Source organism: Leptonychotes weddellii, chromosome 11 (genome assembly GCF_054177405.1).
Source record: "Leptonychotes weddellii isolate Sample4059 chromosome 11, ASM5417740v2, whole genome shotgun sequence".
NCBI lineage: Eukaryota > Metazoa > Chordata > Mammalia > Carnivora > Phocidae > Leptonychotes > Leptonychotes weddellii.
Window position 1 is genome coordinate 11,410,963 of NC_138379.1, and position 21,231 is coordinate 11,432,193.

General features: G+C 36.1%; 2 protein-coding genes across 2 annotated transcripts; both read right to left on the reverse strand.

The window, feature by feature from the left end:
* Nucleotides 1–7,814: 7,814 nt before the first annotated feature.
* On the reverse strand, nucleotides 7,815–8,753 carry LOC102748614 (olfactory receptor 8H1-like). Its single transcript, XM_006728596.1, has one exon. The coding sequence runs from the start codon at nucleotides 8,751–8,753 to the stop codon at nucleotides 7,815–7,817; it is 939 nt and encodes a 312-aa protein (XP_006728659.1).
* Nucleotides 8,754–17,393: 8,640 nt separating this feature from the next.
* Nucleotides 17,394–18,656, reverse strand: LOC102734132 (olfactory receptor 8I2-like). Its single transcript, XM_031018003.2, is given in 3 exon segments — nucleotides 17,394–17,428; nucleotides 17,431–17,751; nucleotides 17,754–18,656. Coding segments are annotated over 3 exon segments (1,104 nt in total). The 5' UTR covers nucleotides 18,502–18,656.
* Between the last annotated feature and the right edge of the window lie 2,575 nt (nucleotides 18,657–21,231).

A 21,231-nucleotide genomic window follows, 5' to 3' on the forward strand; every position in this document is an offset into this window, starting at 1 on the left:
CGAACCATGAGTGACTATGGACTCTGAGAAACAAACTGAGGGTTCTAGAGGGGAGGGGGTGGGGGGATGGGTTGGCCTGGTAATGGGTATTGAAGAGGGCACGTATTGAAAGGAGCACTGGGTGTTGTACGCAAACAATGAATCATGGAACACTACATTGAGAACTAATGATGTAATGTATGGTGATTAACATAACATAATAAAATTAAAAAAAATAGTAATAAAGACAACTTTTCAAAAGTAGGTGTTCCTGGGGGTCTTGACTAAAGATTTAAATTACTAGTTTAAAAGGTCTAGTGGTCAGAGTGCCTGGGGGGCTCAGGTGGTTAAATATCTGACTCTTGATTTCGGCTCAGGTCACGATCTCGGGGTTGTGAGATCTGGCCCCATGTCCAGCTCCATGCTCAGCACAGGGTCTGCTTGAGAGTCTCTCCCTCTCCCTCTGCCCCTCCCCATGCTCTTGCTCTCTTCTTCTAAAATAAATAGATACATCTTAAAAAATAAGATCTAGGGAGACAATAAACAATATATTTGTGAGTACATATTTCATCAGATAGATGGAAACCCTAAAGAAGTGTCCAATGCTGGACATTGGACACACACCCACACACTCTCAGTATTAGAGACAATTCTTTCAACAGGATCATCAGTAGATCAAAAAAGTTGAGGAAAAAATCAGAAAACTTGAAGATAAACAATAGGAATTAAGCAAACAGAATGAAAGCTATAGAAAAAATGAGAATAAAAGATCCAACAATTGTGATATAATATCACAGTCTAATATACAGAACAAAAATAGAGAAGGAATGAATTAGAAGAAATAGTTGAAAATATAATGGTCAAGACTTTTCTAAAATTAAGGAAACATCAAATGATGAGTCTGAAAGGTCAGTAGACCCTAGCAAGGAAAAATACAAAAAGCAAACCATCCAACCAACAAAACACACCTAGACTCATTAGTATCACTGATTAATAATAAAGATAAATAGAAAATTATGAAAGCATTCAGAGGAAAATGCAATTGCATACATAAGAAAAGAATATAAGGATTACAACAGATGCCATCAGAAATGATTCACACCAGATATAATGAAGAAACATATTTAAAGTAGTGAAAGGTAGTAACTGTCAATCCAGAATTTAATATCCATAGAAATGTTTGAAATATCTTAGAAATATAAGAACACAATAGACCTTTTCAGGAAATAAATATACACATACTGAAATAATTTATATCCAGCACACTTGTGCTTCAACAATTATCCAACCAAAGAAGTATAACAGAAGAAAATATGTGTCTACACAAAGAAATTAATAATAGCAAAAATATTAAAATGAAGATAAATATAAAAAATATTGGATATTTAATTGTAATTTCTTTAAAGAGTAAATAACTGAAGTAAAACTATGCTGATGCCTTATTGGTTTAAACTATGCAGAAAAATATAATTTATGACAAAAATAGAAAAAGAGAAGAATTCGGTCTTTACTGCTCTAAGTTTCTGATATTAAATGTTATGTTGTATGTTATTCTAGGTCAACTGTGTTATACTAAATATGCACATTATAATTCCCATGGTCACCATGGAAAAGAGAGAAGATACACATTACTGATATCAGGAATGAAAAAAAGGGATGTCACTTGGTCCTCACAAATAGTAAAAGGATCATAATAGGGCGCCTGTGTGGCTCAGTCAATTAAGTGGCTGCCTTCGGCTCAGGTCCTGATCCCAGGGTCCTGGGATCTAGCCCCGCATCGGGCTCCCTGCTCATCAGGGAGGCTGCTTGTCCCTCTCCTTCTGCCTCTCTCCCCTACTCATGCTCTCTCTCTCAAATGAATAAATAAATAAAATATTTTTTAAAAAGGATAATAATAGAATATTACTAACAACTCTTTGTTAATAATTTTGAAAATTAAAGAAATATATAATTGCTTAAAGATGTTTCCATCAGAGGAAATGGGTGACCTGAAGAGTCCTATATCTATTAAATAAATTACTCCTTAAAAGTTTGCATGAACAAAAATCGGGGAATTGTTTTCCCAATGTGAAAACCCCCTTTCTCTCAGACTGCAATGTCAGAGTGCTTTTCAATGACACTGAAGAGGACCAGATCTGGGGGACACCAATACAACAACACAGAAGAAACCTAGGAGCCACCTAAAACCCTAGGCAGCTAAACTCTGTGATGTTGTAACTGAGGGTATGTGTTTCTTCTTTGCTGAGACACTGTTTCGGAATCCCTTTGTTATACCACCATACCCTGTGCCTTGACTATTACAGGTTCTCTCTCCAGAACAATACCATCGTCAGATAAATTTCTTTTTGTCAGAATCACTCTTTCTGTAAGTAGGACTATGCCTGTATGTTTGAGAACATTTAGCCAGTATTGTCAAAATCGCCCTGTCTTCCATCAGCAATTCTAGAGTACCAGAAACATGCACCTCTTAACAGCCCCTGGTGTTTTATTTAATGCTTTCTTTACTTTGATGATGAATTTTCTGTTTTCACCTCTGATGATAGTAGTATTCTCAGCCCAGAGTGATGTTGAAGAATGTGAGTTCTAGAGCTAGATGGTCTTGAGTTCCAACATGAGCTTGTTCTTTAACATGGAGTGGCCATGAACCAGTTACTTAATCTCTTTGTGCCCCAGGTTTATTATCTGCAAAATTCTTCCTTCAAATACATTTATTAAGGCAGTTTTCTAGGTGATGTGGTACAATGATGAACACAGTAAGGAAAAATCCTGGCTCATGATATAGGGGCAACAGGGGAAGAATACAAGAAACAAAAGGCACCAGATAAATATATAAAATGTTAGTTGGGGGAGCCTGGGTGGCTCTGTTGGTTAAGAGTCTGACTCTTGATCTCGGATCAGGTCTTGATCTCAGGGTCATGAGTTCAAGTCCCACATTGGGCTCCATGCTGGGCATGACACCTACTTAAAAAAAAAAATGTATATGCACGCACACATTAATATTATATATATAATAAGTCAAATATGTATATTTATTAGTTGGAGAGAAACTGTTATGGAAACAAATGAAGCATATAAGAGGGCGAGAAGCAGGTACAATTTTAAATCAGGTGGTAAGGGATATTTTTATTAAAAAATGAGTAAGAAAAAAAGCATGCATTTGCATATGAAAAGGAAGTTTCAGGGTGAAGAGAAGAAAAGCGAAAATTCTAGGCACGATCGAGACTAACGTGTACAGGGAGAGTTAGGAGTGCATGTTATTTCTTTTTTTTTTTTTTTAAGATTTTAAAGATTTATTTATTTTCGAGAGAGTGCAAGCACAAGCAGGGGGAGGGGCTGAGGGAAAGGGGCAGAGAGAGAGAGAGAAGCAGACTCTCTGCTGGCACAGAGCCGGTTGTGGGGCTCCATCCCACAACCTTGAGATCATGGCCTGAGCTGAAATTGAGAGTTGGATGCTTAAAGGACTGAGCCATCCAGGTGCCCCAGGAGGGCATGTTATTGGTAAGCATGATGGACAGAATGACAAGGAATGAGTTATTAGATGTAAGGAGTGGAGACAACATCATTTTGGACCAGTGGGTTCCTGTAAAAGTTTTGGTTTTCATTCTTAGTGGGATGAGAAGTCTGGTAGGATTTGTGGAAGCGATATGATTCAACTTACAGTTTAACCACTCTGGCACTTACACTGTGATTAGATTTAAGAGGGCTGAGGTCAAACAGAGCAAAAAGCTAGGGGGCTGCAACAGTACTTCTGAGACCGTGGTCCCTCGGGCCAGTGTGGTGACAGAGAACGAGCTGATAGATAGACTCTGGATATATTCTGTATTTAGAGTCCACATAGGATGCTGTTGGAATGGGTGTCAGGTGTGTGACATAACAAGATAATTATGGATTATTCTTAAATCTTTGCCTGAAAGAATAGAAAGATTGCTTTCCATTATGTGAGATTAGCATTTGGATATTGCTAGTACCTACCTGAAAGTTATCTTGTGAAGATAATTATGTTACTATATACAAGTATATATGCCTCTGAATATTGTCTGGCACATAATAAGTGCTCAAGAAAATACATTATTACCATATCTATCAATTATTTGGAAGCAGACACAGCTTTTCATATTTTTACTATGCTCTATTCTACTCTTATTTTTATCATATTTGTATTAAATAGCATTTTGGCATGGCAAGAAGAATACGTCTTAAATTATGTCTGACCACATCCTACGTAAAATATGGTATGCACTAATATAACAAGGAATTTTAAGGGCAAACGCAAATAGTCTAAATCTTTTATATTATGCATAGATTATATTACATATATGTAATAACATACACACTTTCTAAATTATATAATAAAGAAGATGTGGTAGCCCTACTTTAACTACAGTTTAATTTAATTAGCATCTGTTCAACTTAAGTGCTGTCTACAAAATCACAGAATCCCTTGGCCATCTTTGCCAACTCAAACCAACAGGATACATTTCCTAATCATAAAAGTAGACATCAACAGAAACAAGGTGAAAAGATAGTTTATAGAGGGCGCCTGGGTGGCTCAGTTGGTTAAGCGACTGCCTTCGGCTCAGGTCATGATCCTGGAGTCCCAGGATCGAGTCCCACATTGGGCTCCCGGCTCAGCAGGGAGCCTGCTTCTCCCTCTGACTCTCCCCCCTCTCATGTTCTCTCTCTCTCTCAAATAAATAAAATCTTTAAAAAAAAAAAAGAAAGAAAAGATAGTTTATAGAAAAGACCAGAAAAAATGAAAAGACCTATAAATATATTAAATGACATAGTGCAGATGCAACATGAATGATCAGCCAAAAAAGCATATTATTAAGCAATAAGTATTTATCATACTCTTATTACTAATTGCAACAAAAACAAATAACAGTAGCAATAAAGAAAGAGTCTAGACCACATGGATATCAAAGCAAAAATAAGTCATGATAATTTTAAGTGGCAATGATATATGAGAATGGAAATTTTAAAATAAATTAAATGGAAGAAAATAATGCATATTTAAAAATTTGAATAAGTTTGTTGACACTTCTGAATTAGTGAAAAAATTTTAAACTTTTAAAAAAATTTTTAAATATATTTATTTGACAGAGAGAGACACAGTGAGAGAGGGAACACAAGCAGGGGGAGTTTGAGAGGGAGAAGCAGGCTCCCCGATGAGCAGGGAGCCAGATGCGGGGCTCGATCCCAGGACCCTGGGATCATGACCTGAGCCAAAGGCAGACGCTTAACAACTGAGCCACCCAGGCGCCCCCCAAATTTTTAAACTTTTAACTTATACAAGAGAATTTATACTTTTGCACTTTATTTTAAACCTTTAAAAAGTATTTAGGAAAAATAATCAACTATAGTTACATTTCAGAAATAAAAATTTTATAACATTATTGCTTGAAATGAAAACTATCTAGTTATAAAAGTTTAAACAAAAAACAAAGCAAATACTTGGAAAATGGAAGAATACATTCTTAACCTCTACATAGCAAAGAAAATTAAAACTAATTCAGATTATGTAGAGGGAAAAAGGAAAAATAAAGGAAATTTCAGCAGTATGACTACAGTTTATGGGTTGCATGAATTCATGAATTATGAATTCATTGCCATTTCTTGGCTTTACAACTTGTCTCTGTTAAAAAAAAATTAAAACAAATGAGTCAAACTTTTATTCAACATTTATTTTTAGTGACCATAGCAAACTTATAAAAATTAGGAGAAAGCAATAATGTAAAAAAAAAAAAACACAAAAAAGCAGCAGTTTACTGAAGCTTATTGACAAGTCAGTGAAAGGTAAGGTTTTTAAATATTTAGCAGGTAGCCACCAAAGAGATACCACTGCATACAGATTTTTAAATTGATGCATTTACATTTCAGATCCAAAGCCTTGAATGATGAGAGTCTTATTTTTTCAAATACCCGTAACACATTCACCTCATATTTCAGTGACAAAGGCATTATCAAAGGTTAAACTTGTAAGTGTATATAGACAGTTGTAGAAAAGTGCATAGGAAATGACAGAAATTTTGCTTACATAAGTAATATATGCACATGCATACATAACTATAGATCCAGAAGAACACACTCAAAGCTGTTAATGACTGCTAAGTCATTTCTATTCCCTTCTCCTTTTCCATGGTTTCCATGGTTAACATGTTCTCCAATGCTAACAGACACCATTTTAAATTCAAAATTGTGAAGTGTTGAGTTTTTCCTTAGTTGTTTGTCCATTAAATTAACCAAAAGTAATTTATAAAACACAAGTGAATATTCTTTTTTTAAGATGATTTATTTATGTATTTATTTATTTATTTTAGAGAGAGGAGGAAAGAGCCGAGGGAAAGGGAGAGAGAGAATTTTAAGCAGACTCCCCACTGAGGGCAGAGCCCAATGCAGGGCTCCATCCCACGACCCTGAGATCATGACCTGAGCTGAAATCAAGACTCTACACTTAACCAACTGAGCCACCCAGGTGACCCACAAGTGAATATTCTTTAAGAAAAAGCCATTGTGCATTAAAAATATTACAGGAGGGGCAATGGGTGGTTCAGTCACTTAAGCATCTGCCTTCAGCTCAGGGCATGATCCCAGGCTCCTGCATTGGGCTCTCTGCTCAGCGGGGAGTCTGCTTCTCCCTCTCCCTCTGCCGTTACCCCTGCTTCTGTGCGCTCTCTCCTTCTCTGTCAAATAAATAAATAAATAAATAAATAAATAAATAAATAAAATCCTCAAAAAAATATTGCAGGAAAGTAAGCCTTCTAATGATATTGGCCAGCATTGATTAGAACTGCCTTGAATGCTTTACATCCATTATCTGATTTAATCTTTATAATTAATTCTATGGCCCTGGAATTATTATTATTATTTTTTTTAAAGATTTATTTATTTATTTTGAGAGAGCGAGAATGAGAGAGAGAGAGAGAGTACATGAGTGGGGGAGGGTCAGAGGGAGAAGCAGGCTCCTCGCTGAGCGGGGAGCCCGATGTGGGACTCGATCCCGGGACTCCGGGATCATGACCTGAGCCGAAGGCAGTCACTTAACCAACTGAGCCACCCAGGTGCCCCTGGCCCTGGAATTATTATCTGTCTTGTGCAGTTGAGGAAGCTGAGGCTGTTCCATTAAGGGTTATACAGCTAAATGGTTAGCAGATTTAGAATCTAAATCCTGGAATGTTTGATTCCAAAGCAAGTTCTAGTAATTACTCTGCTATATTTTTTATTCATATAATAAACAAAATAACTTCTGAAACTGCTATCATTGTACCCAAAATGGAGCTCTTTCCATAATAAAATTCCCTGAAGTTGAACTATTCATGGGAATTTGTATGACATTATTTAAAAGAAGAGAACTATATTGTCTCATTTTGTGTATCAGTTACCCTTAAAAACATATATTTATTTTTTAAAGATTTATTTATTTAATTAATTATTTTAGAGAGGTGGGGAAGAGCAGAGGGAGAGGGAGGAGAGAATTTCAAGCAGACTCCACGCTGAGCATGGAGCCTGACAAGGGGCTGGATCCCACGACCCTGATCTCATGAACTGTGCCAAAACCAAAAGTCTGAGGCTTAACCCACTGAGCTAGCCAGGTACCCCCAAACGTATATATTTAGATCATAGATTTAAAGCACACTTCATGGCTTTCTATTATAACTTGAAATTTCTAAAGACATCTTCCTGGAAATATCTGAGATCATATTTGGTCAAGTAAAGAATGGTTCGATGGAAATACAAACAAGTTAAAGGAGTCAATTGGTTTTGGAGACAAAGAAAATACACTGTGGGGAAAACAAAAAGTGATGAGCTGAAAAGTTTAGCATTGCTTATTTCAATTACTCAGAGCTCTCTCCCTTCTGCATGACTCTAATGACAGCATTTTTTACTTCTTTGTTCCTAAAACTATAAATGAGTGGATTCAGCATGGGGATCACAATAGTATAAAAAACAGAAGCCACTTGATCCTTTCCCAAGGAGTAAGACCTACTCGGCTTTAAATAAGTAAAAATCATAGTGCCGTAAAAGATGGTGACTCCCAGGAAATGAGAGGCGCAAGTCGAGAAGGCTTTTCGCTTTCCTGAACTGGAAGTAATTTTCAGGATAGTAGACAGAATGGACACATAGGACACAGATATTGTGATAAGAGACACCAGTAGGGTGGAACCAGCGACAATAAATATCATGATTTCTATGTCATGTGTGTCAAAGCAAGACAGGGCTAAAACTGGGGGTGTGTCACAGAAAAAGTGATGGATTACATTGGAGTCACAGAAATGCAGTCTGCTCATGCAAAGCACATTGACAAAGGAGTCTGCAAAGCCAATCAAATAGGACCCAAAGACGAGGGAACAGCAGAATCTTGTGGACATAACCACTGGGTAGTGCAGAGGATTGCAAATAGCAACATAGCGATCATAGGCCATGGAGGAGAGAAGGAAACATTCAGCAGCCCCCAAGAAGACAAAAAAGTACATCTGGGTGAAGCAGCCCACATATGAAATATACTTGGTGGAAGTCAGCAAGTTCTCTAAGGTTTTAGGTATGATGACAGTTGAATAACTGAGGTCAAGAAATGACAGGTGACTGAGAAAAAAATACATGGGGGTATGCAGCAGGAGATCCAGGCGGACTATCAGTATCATCCCTGCATTGCCCAACACAGTAACCAAGTATATCTGGAGAAACAGCACGAAGAGGACCAGCTGGATCTCTTCAGAATCTGTCAATCCCAGAAGGATGAAGCCAGGCACCTGTGTGTTATTCTTTCTACCCATAGTGTCAACTGCTATGAACTGTGAAGAAACCAAATTTGATACTTAGCAGGAATGACTTCAAAAAGGTTTGTGTTTATATGAACCACATATTTATAACTGTGTTTCTAGTAATTGATGATGAGAGGTTTAAAGACCATGACTGAAAAAAAAAATCTTAATTTGATTGCCAAATATAAAAATAGGCATAAATTGACATTTGAATGCAACATAATTAAAGCTAACATATTGAATAATTAAAATGAGACTGATCCAGTTCTAAATATTTCTTAATGCGTTTAGTCCTTGTGAGACTATTATACCATAGGTACCACTGTTAGCCACATTTTTTAATACAAGATATACTGACTCTAGAGAACATGCACATAATACTATATTCCTGTTTATAATAAATTTCAGCAAACCTGAAAAAAGTTAGATATATAACAGTGATATAAAAACAGTTTTAATGCATTATTCAATGTCCTTTTCTCAATATTATTTAATACAAATGACAAATTTCAAATTTAGGGGATTTTGGAAGATATACTAAAATTATAGACCACATATTAATTTTAATTTCCAAACTATATGATGTTTTCCTAACCTGATCATTCAAAATTAAATTTCTAAAATATGTTCATTATTTATAGACCCTGATTCCATTAACTCTATATTTCTGATTTCACAAATCCTGGCATTATTTGGGGTAAGGTCTAAATGACATCTATATGCATACTATTCTGATAATGTCCCCATTAAATTTGATCCTAACTAAAGACCTCTAATTTTGAGAGAATAATACTTACTGTGAACCAAAGTTGGGGAAAAAAAACCTCCCAATATTATCTGCCTAGAAGTTTATCAACCTCAAGTTTTGCTCACAAATCAAATTTGATAACCATTTGAGTCGAAAATTTCTGTGATATATTTGTTCTTTTTGAGATAAGTTCTTTTTAAATTTTAGTGTATTCATTTTGTTTTATTCTGAGATAAAAATTAATCAACCTAGAAATTTTGTTCAGGTCCTGCTCAAAAGGAAAATTTGCTAGGAAATTATTTCTAAAAAGAATACCAGGAAGCTATAGTGAACATAAGCAAAGCAGAGTATGTCTTGCCTGTTATCCTGATAATTCCAGGGCACCTCATATACTGGGGACCAAAGATAATGCAATGCATGGTCATCCCTGTGGACCAATTTCCAAGGAAGATTTCTTGGCATGTTTCCAAGGGCAGAAGTTCCAGGACTAAATGCAGCTATGTTAGGTTTGAGAAAATGGTTGTCTTTTCCCTTAGAAGCTACACAATGAAGAGCCTGATGGTTAGATTTACCTTCGTGATGCTCTAAATTTTTGGCTGGGATAGTGAAGAAGCTATTTCTATTTTTCATGTTCAAATTCATCACTTGTTATCTAAGTTTTATCATTTTATTTCCTCTATTAGGTTTGTGGGGAAGGAAAAATAATATTTCCTCTACTTTTCTAGATTCTTGGTTGAGACACCCCCCTCCTCCCATAATAAAAGACATATTAACAAAAGAAAAACAAAAGTTTAATAACCTGTATACTTCTTGTATACATGGGAGACTGTAAGCAGAAAGAGTTAGGGGTCCCCAGAAAAAGAGACAAGACAAGGCTTTCTTGACACAAGAAAAATCATTTTAGGTCCCAGCGATCTTATGATCTATGCCTGACCAGCACTTCTTAACCAAAGCATATTCTTGAGTTATTTTTGCAGAATTTAAACCTCTTTGAGCACTCAAATACTGGACCAATTGGAGCCAGAGAATTGATGATACTAACTCTTGCCTGCCCTCCCTGGACTTTGATCAATCAGGATCTGGACTCTAGCTCCTTAAGATGACTCTTCCCCCAATTCTATGCTGAATTTCCATTGTGTAAGCCCCTTCCTGAACATGCATGCACCCTTAGCTTAAAATGTCCCTGGTTTTGTTGTTTGAGGAAGGATTGTTTTGAGAAATATTCGCAGTGTTCTCCTTTACTTGTTGCAAATAAAATCCTTCCTTTCTACTCTTTGGCTTGGTTGTGTCTTTTGGCTCCACACCCACCAAGAAGCGAAGCCAGTTTCAGGTATCAAGATGACCAGGAAAATTAACACCTCAAGTGGCCCAAGTCACCACCTTAAATACCATCTCCTGCTAAAGACAAAAGATGTTGGGGGTGGAGTCCAGTTATAGGAGGTTACTGATGTAGGAAGGGCGTTAGGGTTTGAAGCCAATGGGCAAGAAATAATTCTTAAGACATCTTTGGTGCAAAAAGGTGGTTTTATTAAAGCACTGGGATAGGACCTGTGGGCAGAGGAGCTGCACTGGGGTCCTGAGGAGTGACCCATTATATGCTTTTAAGTTGGGAAGGGGTTAGGGATAGCTTAAGCCTCTAAGGAATTTTGGAAGCAAGGTTTTCAGGACCTTGAGGGGGCTAGCAATTATTGGGAAAAAGTCATTTATTACTGTCTAATAAAACTTTAGTCATGAGACCCTTTAGATGTATATTGGTGGGCCATATGCTCAGAGGATGTTTGCCAGCATTTATCTTAGAGGGTAGAGATAAAGGAAGTTTCCAAAGGAATTTTTATATGTTAAAGTAGATTTAACAGGGATTAAGATTGCCTTTTGCCCTTAGCAAAGTGTCAACATCTCAGCAGCTGAGTTCCTAGAGGAATGTTACTTTGCCTGTTTAAAGGACTTGTCAATGGGCTGTAAGTAGTAAGGAAATTCAGTAATTTTTTTTCTGCCTTTTTTCCCCACATCAGTTACCAGGAAAATCACAGTAAATAAGGGGTTGGTTGTTATGCAGATTTAAGTCTATGACCTCTCCATTCATAAAAGTTTCTAGAGGGGCACCTGGGTGGCTCAGTTGTTAAGCTTCCGCCTTCAGCTCAGGTCATGATCCCAGGGTCCTGGGATCGAGCACCACATCGAGCACCACATCGGGCTCCCTGCTCCACGGGAAGCCTGCCTCTCCCTCTCGCCCTCCCCCTGCTTGTGTTCCCTCTCTCGCTGTGTCTCTCTCTGTCAAATAAATAAATAAAATCTTTAAAAAAAAAGTTTCTAGAGATTTAGTTACCCTCTTCTTCCTGGAACAAAGAGGGAGACATTTATACAAGTAGAGATTTCCCTTATAGATGTAAATATCTCTTTCAAAAGGGTAAGTTCTATTTGGTTTTCAGAGCTTCTCCTGTGTCTACTGTTTTAGTTCAAGGTAATTTTTATGCCAAAAGTGCATTTTTGGTGGTGGCAAATTCTATGCCCCTTCAGATTGAACTCATTGTTTTTGCTTCTGCACCTAGTAACAACTGCTTGTTTTGTTTATTTTTTATCTGTTTAATAATACAGGAAAATAATATTTGCATTATTAATCTGAGAGTTGCTTTACTTTTAAATTATATGTAGTGATATAAATTATTCCTATTGTGGCCCATTATATAGGTAGTACAAAGTTACATTTTTTTATTTCTTATTTGACTAAGAATAATTTGATATTTTTAAAATTTCTGTGTATTTAATTTTCAAGCTAAATGTATATTTTTCTTTTTTAAATATTAATTTTAAATTGTACTGCATTACAGTCAGAAAATGTGACTCCTTTAAATTCAGTTTTGTAAATTTATTGAAATTATGGATTAATTGTAATCAACTAGTATGAACAGCTTTTAGATGATAGGAAAGAAAGATTCAAATGTTGATATGGAAGTCTGGCCTTACCAACTACAGTATTTATAGAGTCTCAGCAGGGGGAAACAAAAAAACCCCACAAAAATTAGTGATACATGTTAGGAGGGGAAAGTACTATAAAAAAAATAAAATGTGAAAAAGCTTAGGAGATGGAGAGTCCTGGAGTAGGGGAATGAGGAAGCAATCAGAAATAGTGTGGTCAAGGTAGGCTTCAATGAAAAATTGGTATTTGAGTCAAGATTTGAAGGAGGGAGGAGTTAGTCATGTCGGTACACGGGAGAACAGTGTTTCAGACAAACGGAACATCCGTACAAAGGCCCTGTGCATTGGATGGGCCATACAATTGGAGGAAAAGCAAGGACTATGTGGTAAGTATAATTCTATCCCGGGGGCTGGGGTGACCAGAGAAATAACAATGAAGTATTTGTATGTCAAGGGTGACAAATGCTGTGGAGAAAAACAGGTGAAGAGAGTGCCTGGAGACAGTTGGACTTACTCTCTTAAAATAATCTTTATTTTTCAGAGAAGTCTTCAGTGATAGGGTCACACTGAAAGAAGTGAAGTAGACACCCACAAAAATATTTGGAGAAAGTGAGTTTCAGGCAAATGGAATAGTAAAAATAATGTTCTGCAAAATTAGTTCCTTCTTCCCGAAGTCGGGGTCCATCTTGTCAGTTCAGAAGGAAGAATGAACACTAGAAGTTATATGAACCCTAGGCATGGGACCAGTCAAGGAACACATAGGCCTAAGCCCAAAGGATAAGGATGCTTCTCATTCAAAGGAACCTGTAGGACAAGTAGTTAACCAGCATTACCCTAGGGATAGAATCATCAGATGTACCTAGTGAACTCTCTAACATAAAGAATAAAGATATTTTTTCAGATTCCAAGTCTTGAAATGGAAGAGACCTCCAGAGGACCAGATGAATAGGCACCAGAACAGTTGTTAGGATGACGTCATGGGTCAAAGTATTCGCCTACTCAGGAGACCACTGCCACAAATTTTGCCCTTAAAGATCCTCACTTGCAAGGCATCAGGGTGTTTGGGACTTCAGAGGATTAGCTCCCCATTCTCCTGGGTGGTGCCACTCCAATAAATAGCTTATCTTTCTCCACTGCAAAGCCTCAGTGTCTGTTTTTATTGTTTTTTTGTGCATTGGTTGGACAAATTCTCCCTTGGTTTGGTTATATTCCTAATGTTTTGCATCACTTTATTTTGATGAAAATTGTGTAAAAAATATACTGGAGTTTATATTTTTTTCTCCAAATTTTTATTTAAGTTCCAGTTAGTTAACACACAATGTAATATTGGTTTCTGGTGTAGAATTTAGTGATTCACCACTTACATACAACACCCAGTGCTCATCACAAGTGCCCTCCTTAATCCCCATCACCTATTCAGCCCATCCCCCACCCGCCTCCCCTCCAGTAACCCTCAGTTTGTTCTCTATAGTTAAGAGTCTGTTTCTTGATTTGACTCTCTCTCTCTCTCTTTTACCCCTTTGTTCATTTGTTTTGTTTCTTAAATTCCACATATGAGTGAAAGCATGTGGTATTTGTCTCTCTGACTGACTTATTTTGCTTAGCGTAATATTCTCTAGTTCCATCCAAGTCATTGTAAATAGTAAGATTTAATTCTTTCTTATGGCTGAATAATATTCCATTGTAAACATATACCATATCTTTTTTTTTAAAAGATTTTATTTATTTATTTGAAAGAGAGAGAGAGAGAGAGCACATGAGAGGGGGGAGGGTCAGAGGGAGAAGCAGACTCCCCGCCCAGCAGGGAGCCCGATGCGGGACTTGATCCCGAGACTCCAGGATCATGACCTGAGCCTAAGGCAGTCACTTAACTGACTGAGCCATCCAGGTGCCCCCATATACCATATCTTTATCCATTCATTAGTAGATGGACATTTGGGCTCTTTCCATAATTTGGCTATTATTGATAATGCTGCTATAAACATCAGGGAGTTTGCACTTTGACTCACTCTGATAGTCTTTGTCTTTTTAGAATATATTACACTTAATAAATATAAAATCAGTTATATTTTCTCTAATATTTTTATATTTCATAATACCACTATTTCTAGTTTTCTTCCCTGAAATGCATTTTCCTTTCTTATTTGTTGTCTTTTAGTCATTTTTAGACAGCTTATCTACCCATTTTGAAAGGGAAATATCCAGTGCAAAATTCTGATTTATTCTACACTACTTTATCCAATTATCAGACAATATTCTGACATTTCTTTCTGAATAAGCCTCTAATCTTTGTGTATGAGAACAAGTGTGAGTCTAACTCTACCTGATATCAAGAAGTCAATTTCATTCAAAATGTTTTATTTTCATTGAGTAATTTATTGTTTCTTCAGTAATTTCTGCAAGACTTCTTAAAATAAAACAAGTTAAGAAGAATAATCTTATAAATTTTTGTTTTGATATAAAAGGTATGTTAAAGGGGGTGAAATAGAATGCATGCTCAAGGACTACACACAGATAACAGGAATATTACAAAGGCACCACAGGTTTAATAGACTGAAAAAAAAGAACACTCAGTATCTTTATATTGATGCCTGGTGCATCAAACATATTTTAAATTGAATAATTTTTTTCCAGCATATTTTTTTAAAAGAAGAAGATAACTGGCAAATTAAACATTCCATGATCACTTCTGGGACATAGTCCCAGAGATTATGGAGTTGGTTTTCTGGATTGGTCAATGGCAAAAGTTCTGGGATAGTCTGGCAGAAGAAGGACTGAAGAAAAGACAAAGATATGCATGACCAATTGTGAAAAGATGTATATTACAGGGTCCAAAGGGAAGGTACAAAAAGCAGCTGAAGGAAAGAATGATGGGAAGTATACCAGTAGCAAATATGAAGAACATATTGAAAAACATAGATAGGCATTTAATTATAATTTTGGACAAATAAACTATATTTCTACTTCTTATGATGAACAAGAAAAGTGTGTCATCTTTTTGCTCCTAGACAGCGATCAGCAAGAAAGCATTAATAATAAAAGAAAGCAATTAGATACATAGTTTTATTAATGCTAAATAAATATTAAATCTTGAAATTATTTAGAGCAGAATACACATGCAATGCAAGTGAAGATAAAAATAACATACAATTAGAACCAGGGTAAATATAATTCAGGTGCAAAAGCCACACAATTATAGAAAATTGAGCATTGGATTTAGAATGCATGAATGAAAATCCTTGGTGGAAAGAGGGGAAAAAAGGGAAATATAATCAGTTTAAAAGTTCTCAATGATGATGATGAAAAATCTTCAGAACAACCAATCTGAATCAGACACCATGTTTGGAAGGAAAAAAAAATCTCACAAGGTCTTAATAAAAGGGAATGAGTAATGAGATAGACAGTAGCCTCAGTAGGTCCATAAATTAAAACATAGTATGTTTCATAAGTTGTCACTTATAATAGTTTGTAGAGTAAAATGTTGCATTGTAAAATGAAGTTTGCAGGAGTCAGACCTTAGTTATTTAGATCAGAGAAGAAAATTAAAAATTCCAAAGCAAATGTATATATACGCACATACAGATCCTTTCACATACATTACCATCAGCCACTCCCAAGACTGAAAACTGATTTTCTTAATAGGAGGTTTGTTTGTGATGTCTGATATATGAATTTACTCCAATTATTTAAAATCATATATACCAAGTATAATTCTATGTATATTTATTTCCATATCCTAACCATTGAGGGAAAAAGTCTGCTGAAAAGAAGTATATCTGTTAATTACTATGCTGATTTTAACATATAAATAAGAAATGTTTTTGAAAGAATTCTATAAATAGAATTTTCAGTTAAGCTAACTTTTTTTTTGAATGCCAATATGCACATGACTATCCAGACTCTACCCAAGAAAGATACAAATAAGAGCAAGGCAGAATGTTTCACCTTCATGGATTGATCACTCTACTTCCACCAGCAAACAGACTGCAAAGAAAGTATTTACTTCCATATTTTGTACATGATACATTTCCTACATGTGGAGAGCACAATTATGAACAAGCAAACTCTTCTCTGAAAGACCTTACATTCTTGTTGGATGGAAAGAAATAGAGATCACACACATTTTCTTGTATAAGTGCTTCACCAAATTTATCTGCAGTTCCTTTCAATGTACATTTTATTTTATTTTATTTTTATTTTTTTCAACATACATTTTAAACGTGATTTCCAGCTCCTCGGATTACTGCTCAGTGCTTTATGCACAGTAAAGACAGTGCTAAAGGACTCATCTTTTCCAGTGGTCATTTTGTAACAATGCCTGGGGGAGTCCAGTAAACGTGTCTCTTCTCAAGGAAAAGCAAAATAAAAACCCAGTTTCTCCTTTTACTGCTATAGACTTGACCAAGCATTTCTGCCTGACTTGGAAAAGCAAGAACCTCTGTAATATACTCCCAAACGCCTCAGGAATTGTACCACAGCTAGTTTGCTTTATTTATCTACACAGACACACAGACACAGACACACACACACCACACACATATACTGAAATGCTCATCAAATATTTGAACTTTGGGAAGCATATTATGATTTTTTAGAAATTAAACTCTGCTGCATTTGATAGAGACCCTATTCCATGAACATCATTTTCTTTGTCATCAAAGCTCACGTTTTACAGATAAATGATCCAAATTTTAACTCTATTGCAAAACTAATCCACATGCTCAAGAGATTTTCTATATTAACCAGTGTCTGTTGCCATGGTGTTTGGTATATGTAATCTACATGCTGAAATGAACTCCTAATATGCTAGTTCAGTATTCAATACAAACAAATAAAATAATAATTGACCACCAAAATTTCAAGTCTCTAAGTTATCATTTTGCTTATGTTAAGCCTTTTGAGTTTACCCTATGATTTTCCTGATTGTTGGAGCAATCGAATGCCTGAAGCCATCCAGGTGTGTTTTAATGGTAACGTGCACAGATTTGTCATGACAAAAGTTTTCTATGTATGACTCCCAAGAAGCATTTTTCACATCTTTGTTCCTCAGACTATAGATCAGTGGATCCATCATTGGAATGACAATGGTATAGAAGACAGATGCTACCTGTGCCTGGGTCAGGGATGATGTGTTATCAGGCTGCAAATATGTGAAAATCAGGGACCCGGAGAAGAGAGTTACACCCATGAGGTGGGATGTGCAGGTGGAAAAGGCCTTCTGTCTGCCTGCTGCAGACTGGATCCTCAGGATGGCTGAGATGATGGCAGTGTAGGTGACTGTGATGAGGAGCATCCCTGCTCCTCTGAGAAGTGTGGTCCCCACTAAAATAAAGATCACCATTTCGTGCTGAAGGCATCTGCACAGGACAGGGCCAAAAGAGCTGTGGCATCACAGAAGAAATGATTGATGCTGGAATCACAAAATGCCAAGCTGCTTATCACACAGACTGAGACCAGAGAATTCGTGAAGCCTATTGCATATGGCAGGACTCCCAGCCAGTTGCACACTTTCTGGGACATAATCACCGAATACAATAAGGGATTGCAGATTGCCACGTAGTGGTCATAGGCCATTGATCCTAGAAGGAAACACTCACTGCACACCAAACCCACAAAAAAGTACATTTGAACAAAGCAGGCAACAAAAGAGATGGCTTTCTGTTGGGATTGGAAATTTACCAGTGCTTTGGGTGTTACAGTGGAGGAATAAAATATGTCAATGAACGCTAAGTGGCTAAGAAAAAAATACATTGGTGTGTGAAGCTGAGAGTCGATTCCGATTAACATGATGAGCCCAAGGTTTCCCAAAACAGTGAACAGATAAATAAAGAGAAACATTAAGAAAAGACTGACTTGTAGTTCAGGGTGATTAGCAAATCCAGAGAGGATGAAGAGGGTCACCTCAGTGAAATTGTTCCCAGTCATTTGTATCAAATCAGGCCTTTGACTTACCTGCTGAATAACAGTAACAAAAATTAGAGAATGATTCAAACTTAAAGACTTAATAATCAGAGTTGACTTAGACTCCAATAATGAGAGAGTAAAATATGGCAAGCACATATTTAGTGACTTCAATTTGATTGATAATTTATACATGATTTTCCATTTTTTTAATAGAACTGACAAACACTAATAAAAACTTCCAAGTTGATAATTGTGTGGAATTGGTAGCCCTCTAAGAGATAGCTATCTGGAAGGATTTTGGAAGAGATTCCTCCTGAGATATACCATCTTCTACTTCAGCCTATCATCATGGGCCTTGAATCATACACTTAGCAATTTATCTGCAGGAATTAATTATATGATACTCTTAGAAAATATTGAGGTTATTTGTGAATTTAATGATACCTTTGTATGACAGTCTTAATTTGTCAGCACCTAACAGATACTTTATAGGGTAATTTTAGCAGCATAATAAGATCTTGGACGGGCACATCTAATCATTTCTTGGACTCAATAAAGCTTTGCTAAATGTTGTAAGGAAAATATATACATAAAAGATCCTGCTTACTTTATATGTTAATGCTAAAATTCTTTATACTTTTTTTTTTCTGTCACATGCCCTTTCTATTGGTTAGCTAAGACCAAACACAAGTTCATGCATAATATAGTCAAATTGTTTTGTGTACGCACTCAGCAAACATGTTTGCTCCCAACATAAAGCACATGGTTATCGGTGACATCAGGCAATAGCCAATTCATCACCAAAAACAGTGGTTTCCAAGTGAAAAATAAAAATATTACAAATAATAAAATAAATGTGATTTGCTATATTTACAATAAAGTGTTAAAATACAAGGTGATCTTACTAGAAAATCAGAGAACTTATTTGCCTAATTCAGTTGACATAAATATGATGGTTAATGCAAGTTTGTTTCAGATGTTTGACACTCCACCCGAGTGACCCAAAAGCACTTGATGTTCTATCGAGTAGATTTAATCATTTAGTGTCTCCCACCTTCACAAGGGCTCCTATTCTTTCCCAGTTCATTTAACAAGCATTTAATCAATGAAGGCATTTTGTCTTGCCTGTTATTAGAAGCACTTTTCTTAAGGCTTACTGGAAGATGCAGGCATGTAAAAAGGAAAAGGTTTTCAGTACGAGAAACACACACTTACACACAAATACACACACACACATAGTTACAGAAAGATGGTAAGATTAGACTTACCTGGGAATTAGTTATCCAAAGGACACCTTCTTTGTGAGCCATCTTCCAGTTATTTTCAGGTTTATCAGAGGACAGGAGAGAAAACATGCAATATTCACCAAATTCACCATTAATTTTTGACATACATTTGCCTCATTTACAGTTCTGGCTCTCCTGAATTGTTAATACGATGGCTTTGATCTGTTGCTGTGGTTTAGCCCCGAGCTATATTTCCTGTATAATGGACCTCTATTAATATTACGGATTTGATGGAAAAAATGCTGGTGTTGAGGACAGTTCTGGGTAATGTGTCTATTACCTTCCATTGATAGAATAGAAACAACAGCCAAATTAACTAAGATAACTGTTTATTTTTATGTGCCTTCTTGAGAATTAGAATCTGATGTTTTAGCTCAAACCTAGACTCATATTCAGGGTTAGCTTTGTTCTTCATATATTTCTAAAGCAGTCTCAGAATAGAGGATTATCTTCAGAAATCTAGCGTGTTAACAGTCTTCTCAAGGAGCATCTGTTCCTCAAACTCTCAAGCTTGTATCATAAAGGAATTGGCCAATTAGCATCTCTTGAGATTTGCATTTTAATTGTACCCCAAGGCCTATTCTTAATTTGCCTGAGATACATCGCCAATGGAAATGTTCAGAAATACATATTCCTTCATTTTGTGTATTTCAGTTTAAATGGCTGTAGACATACTGAAAAATGTAATTGATATAGTTTTGAAAATCAGGTTTCTTATTTATTAACATATACGTAATATATACATGATACATGTTTATATAATATAAATGATATATTTAAATATATTAAAATATTGTATATAACAATTAATATATTCAACTATAATATAATATGATGTGATATAATATAATATAATATACAATCATATATATAACACCACATATCTAATGATGTGATGTTATATATAGTGTAATATATATGTATATATAATGTAACTATAATAAAATGTACATATCATACATATGTATATATATGAAGCTTTTCTAAAGCACTAAACATTATAAAAGTATATGAGATACATGGTGTCAGAGAGTATCAGATTACTGTTGCTTCTGCCTGGGCTTCCCAGACAACCCTCCCAGCAAGGAGAAGTAAACTTTTTCCTATTTACTGATTAAAAGATGTTATTATATATTGAAATTATGCTACCACGACGTCAACAAATCATCCACGTATTTATTTATTTATTTATTTTTAATTTTTATTGTTATGTTAATCCCCATACATTACATCATTTGTTTTAGATGTAGTGTTCCATGATTCATTGTTTGTGCATAACACCCAGTGCTCCATGCAGAACGTGCCCTCTTTAATACCCATCACTAGGCTAACCCATCTTCCCACCTCCCTCCCCTCTAGAACCCTCAGTTTGCATTTCAGAGTCCATCATCTCTCATGGTTCATCTCCCCCTCCGATTCCCCCCCCTCATTCTTCCCCTCCTGCTATCTTCTTCTTTTTTTTTTTCTTTCTTAACACATACTGCATTATTTGTTTCAGAGGTACAGGTCTGTGATTCAACAGTTTTGCACAATTCACAGTGCTCACCATAGCACATACCCTCCCCAATGTCTATCACCCAGCCACCCCATCCCTCCCACCCCCCTCACTCCAGCAACCCTCAGTTTGTTTCCTGAG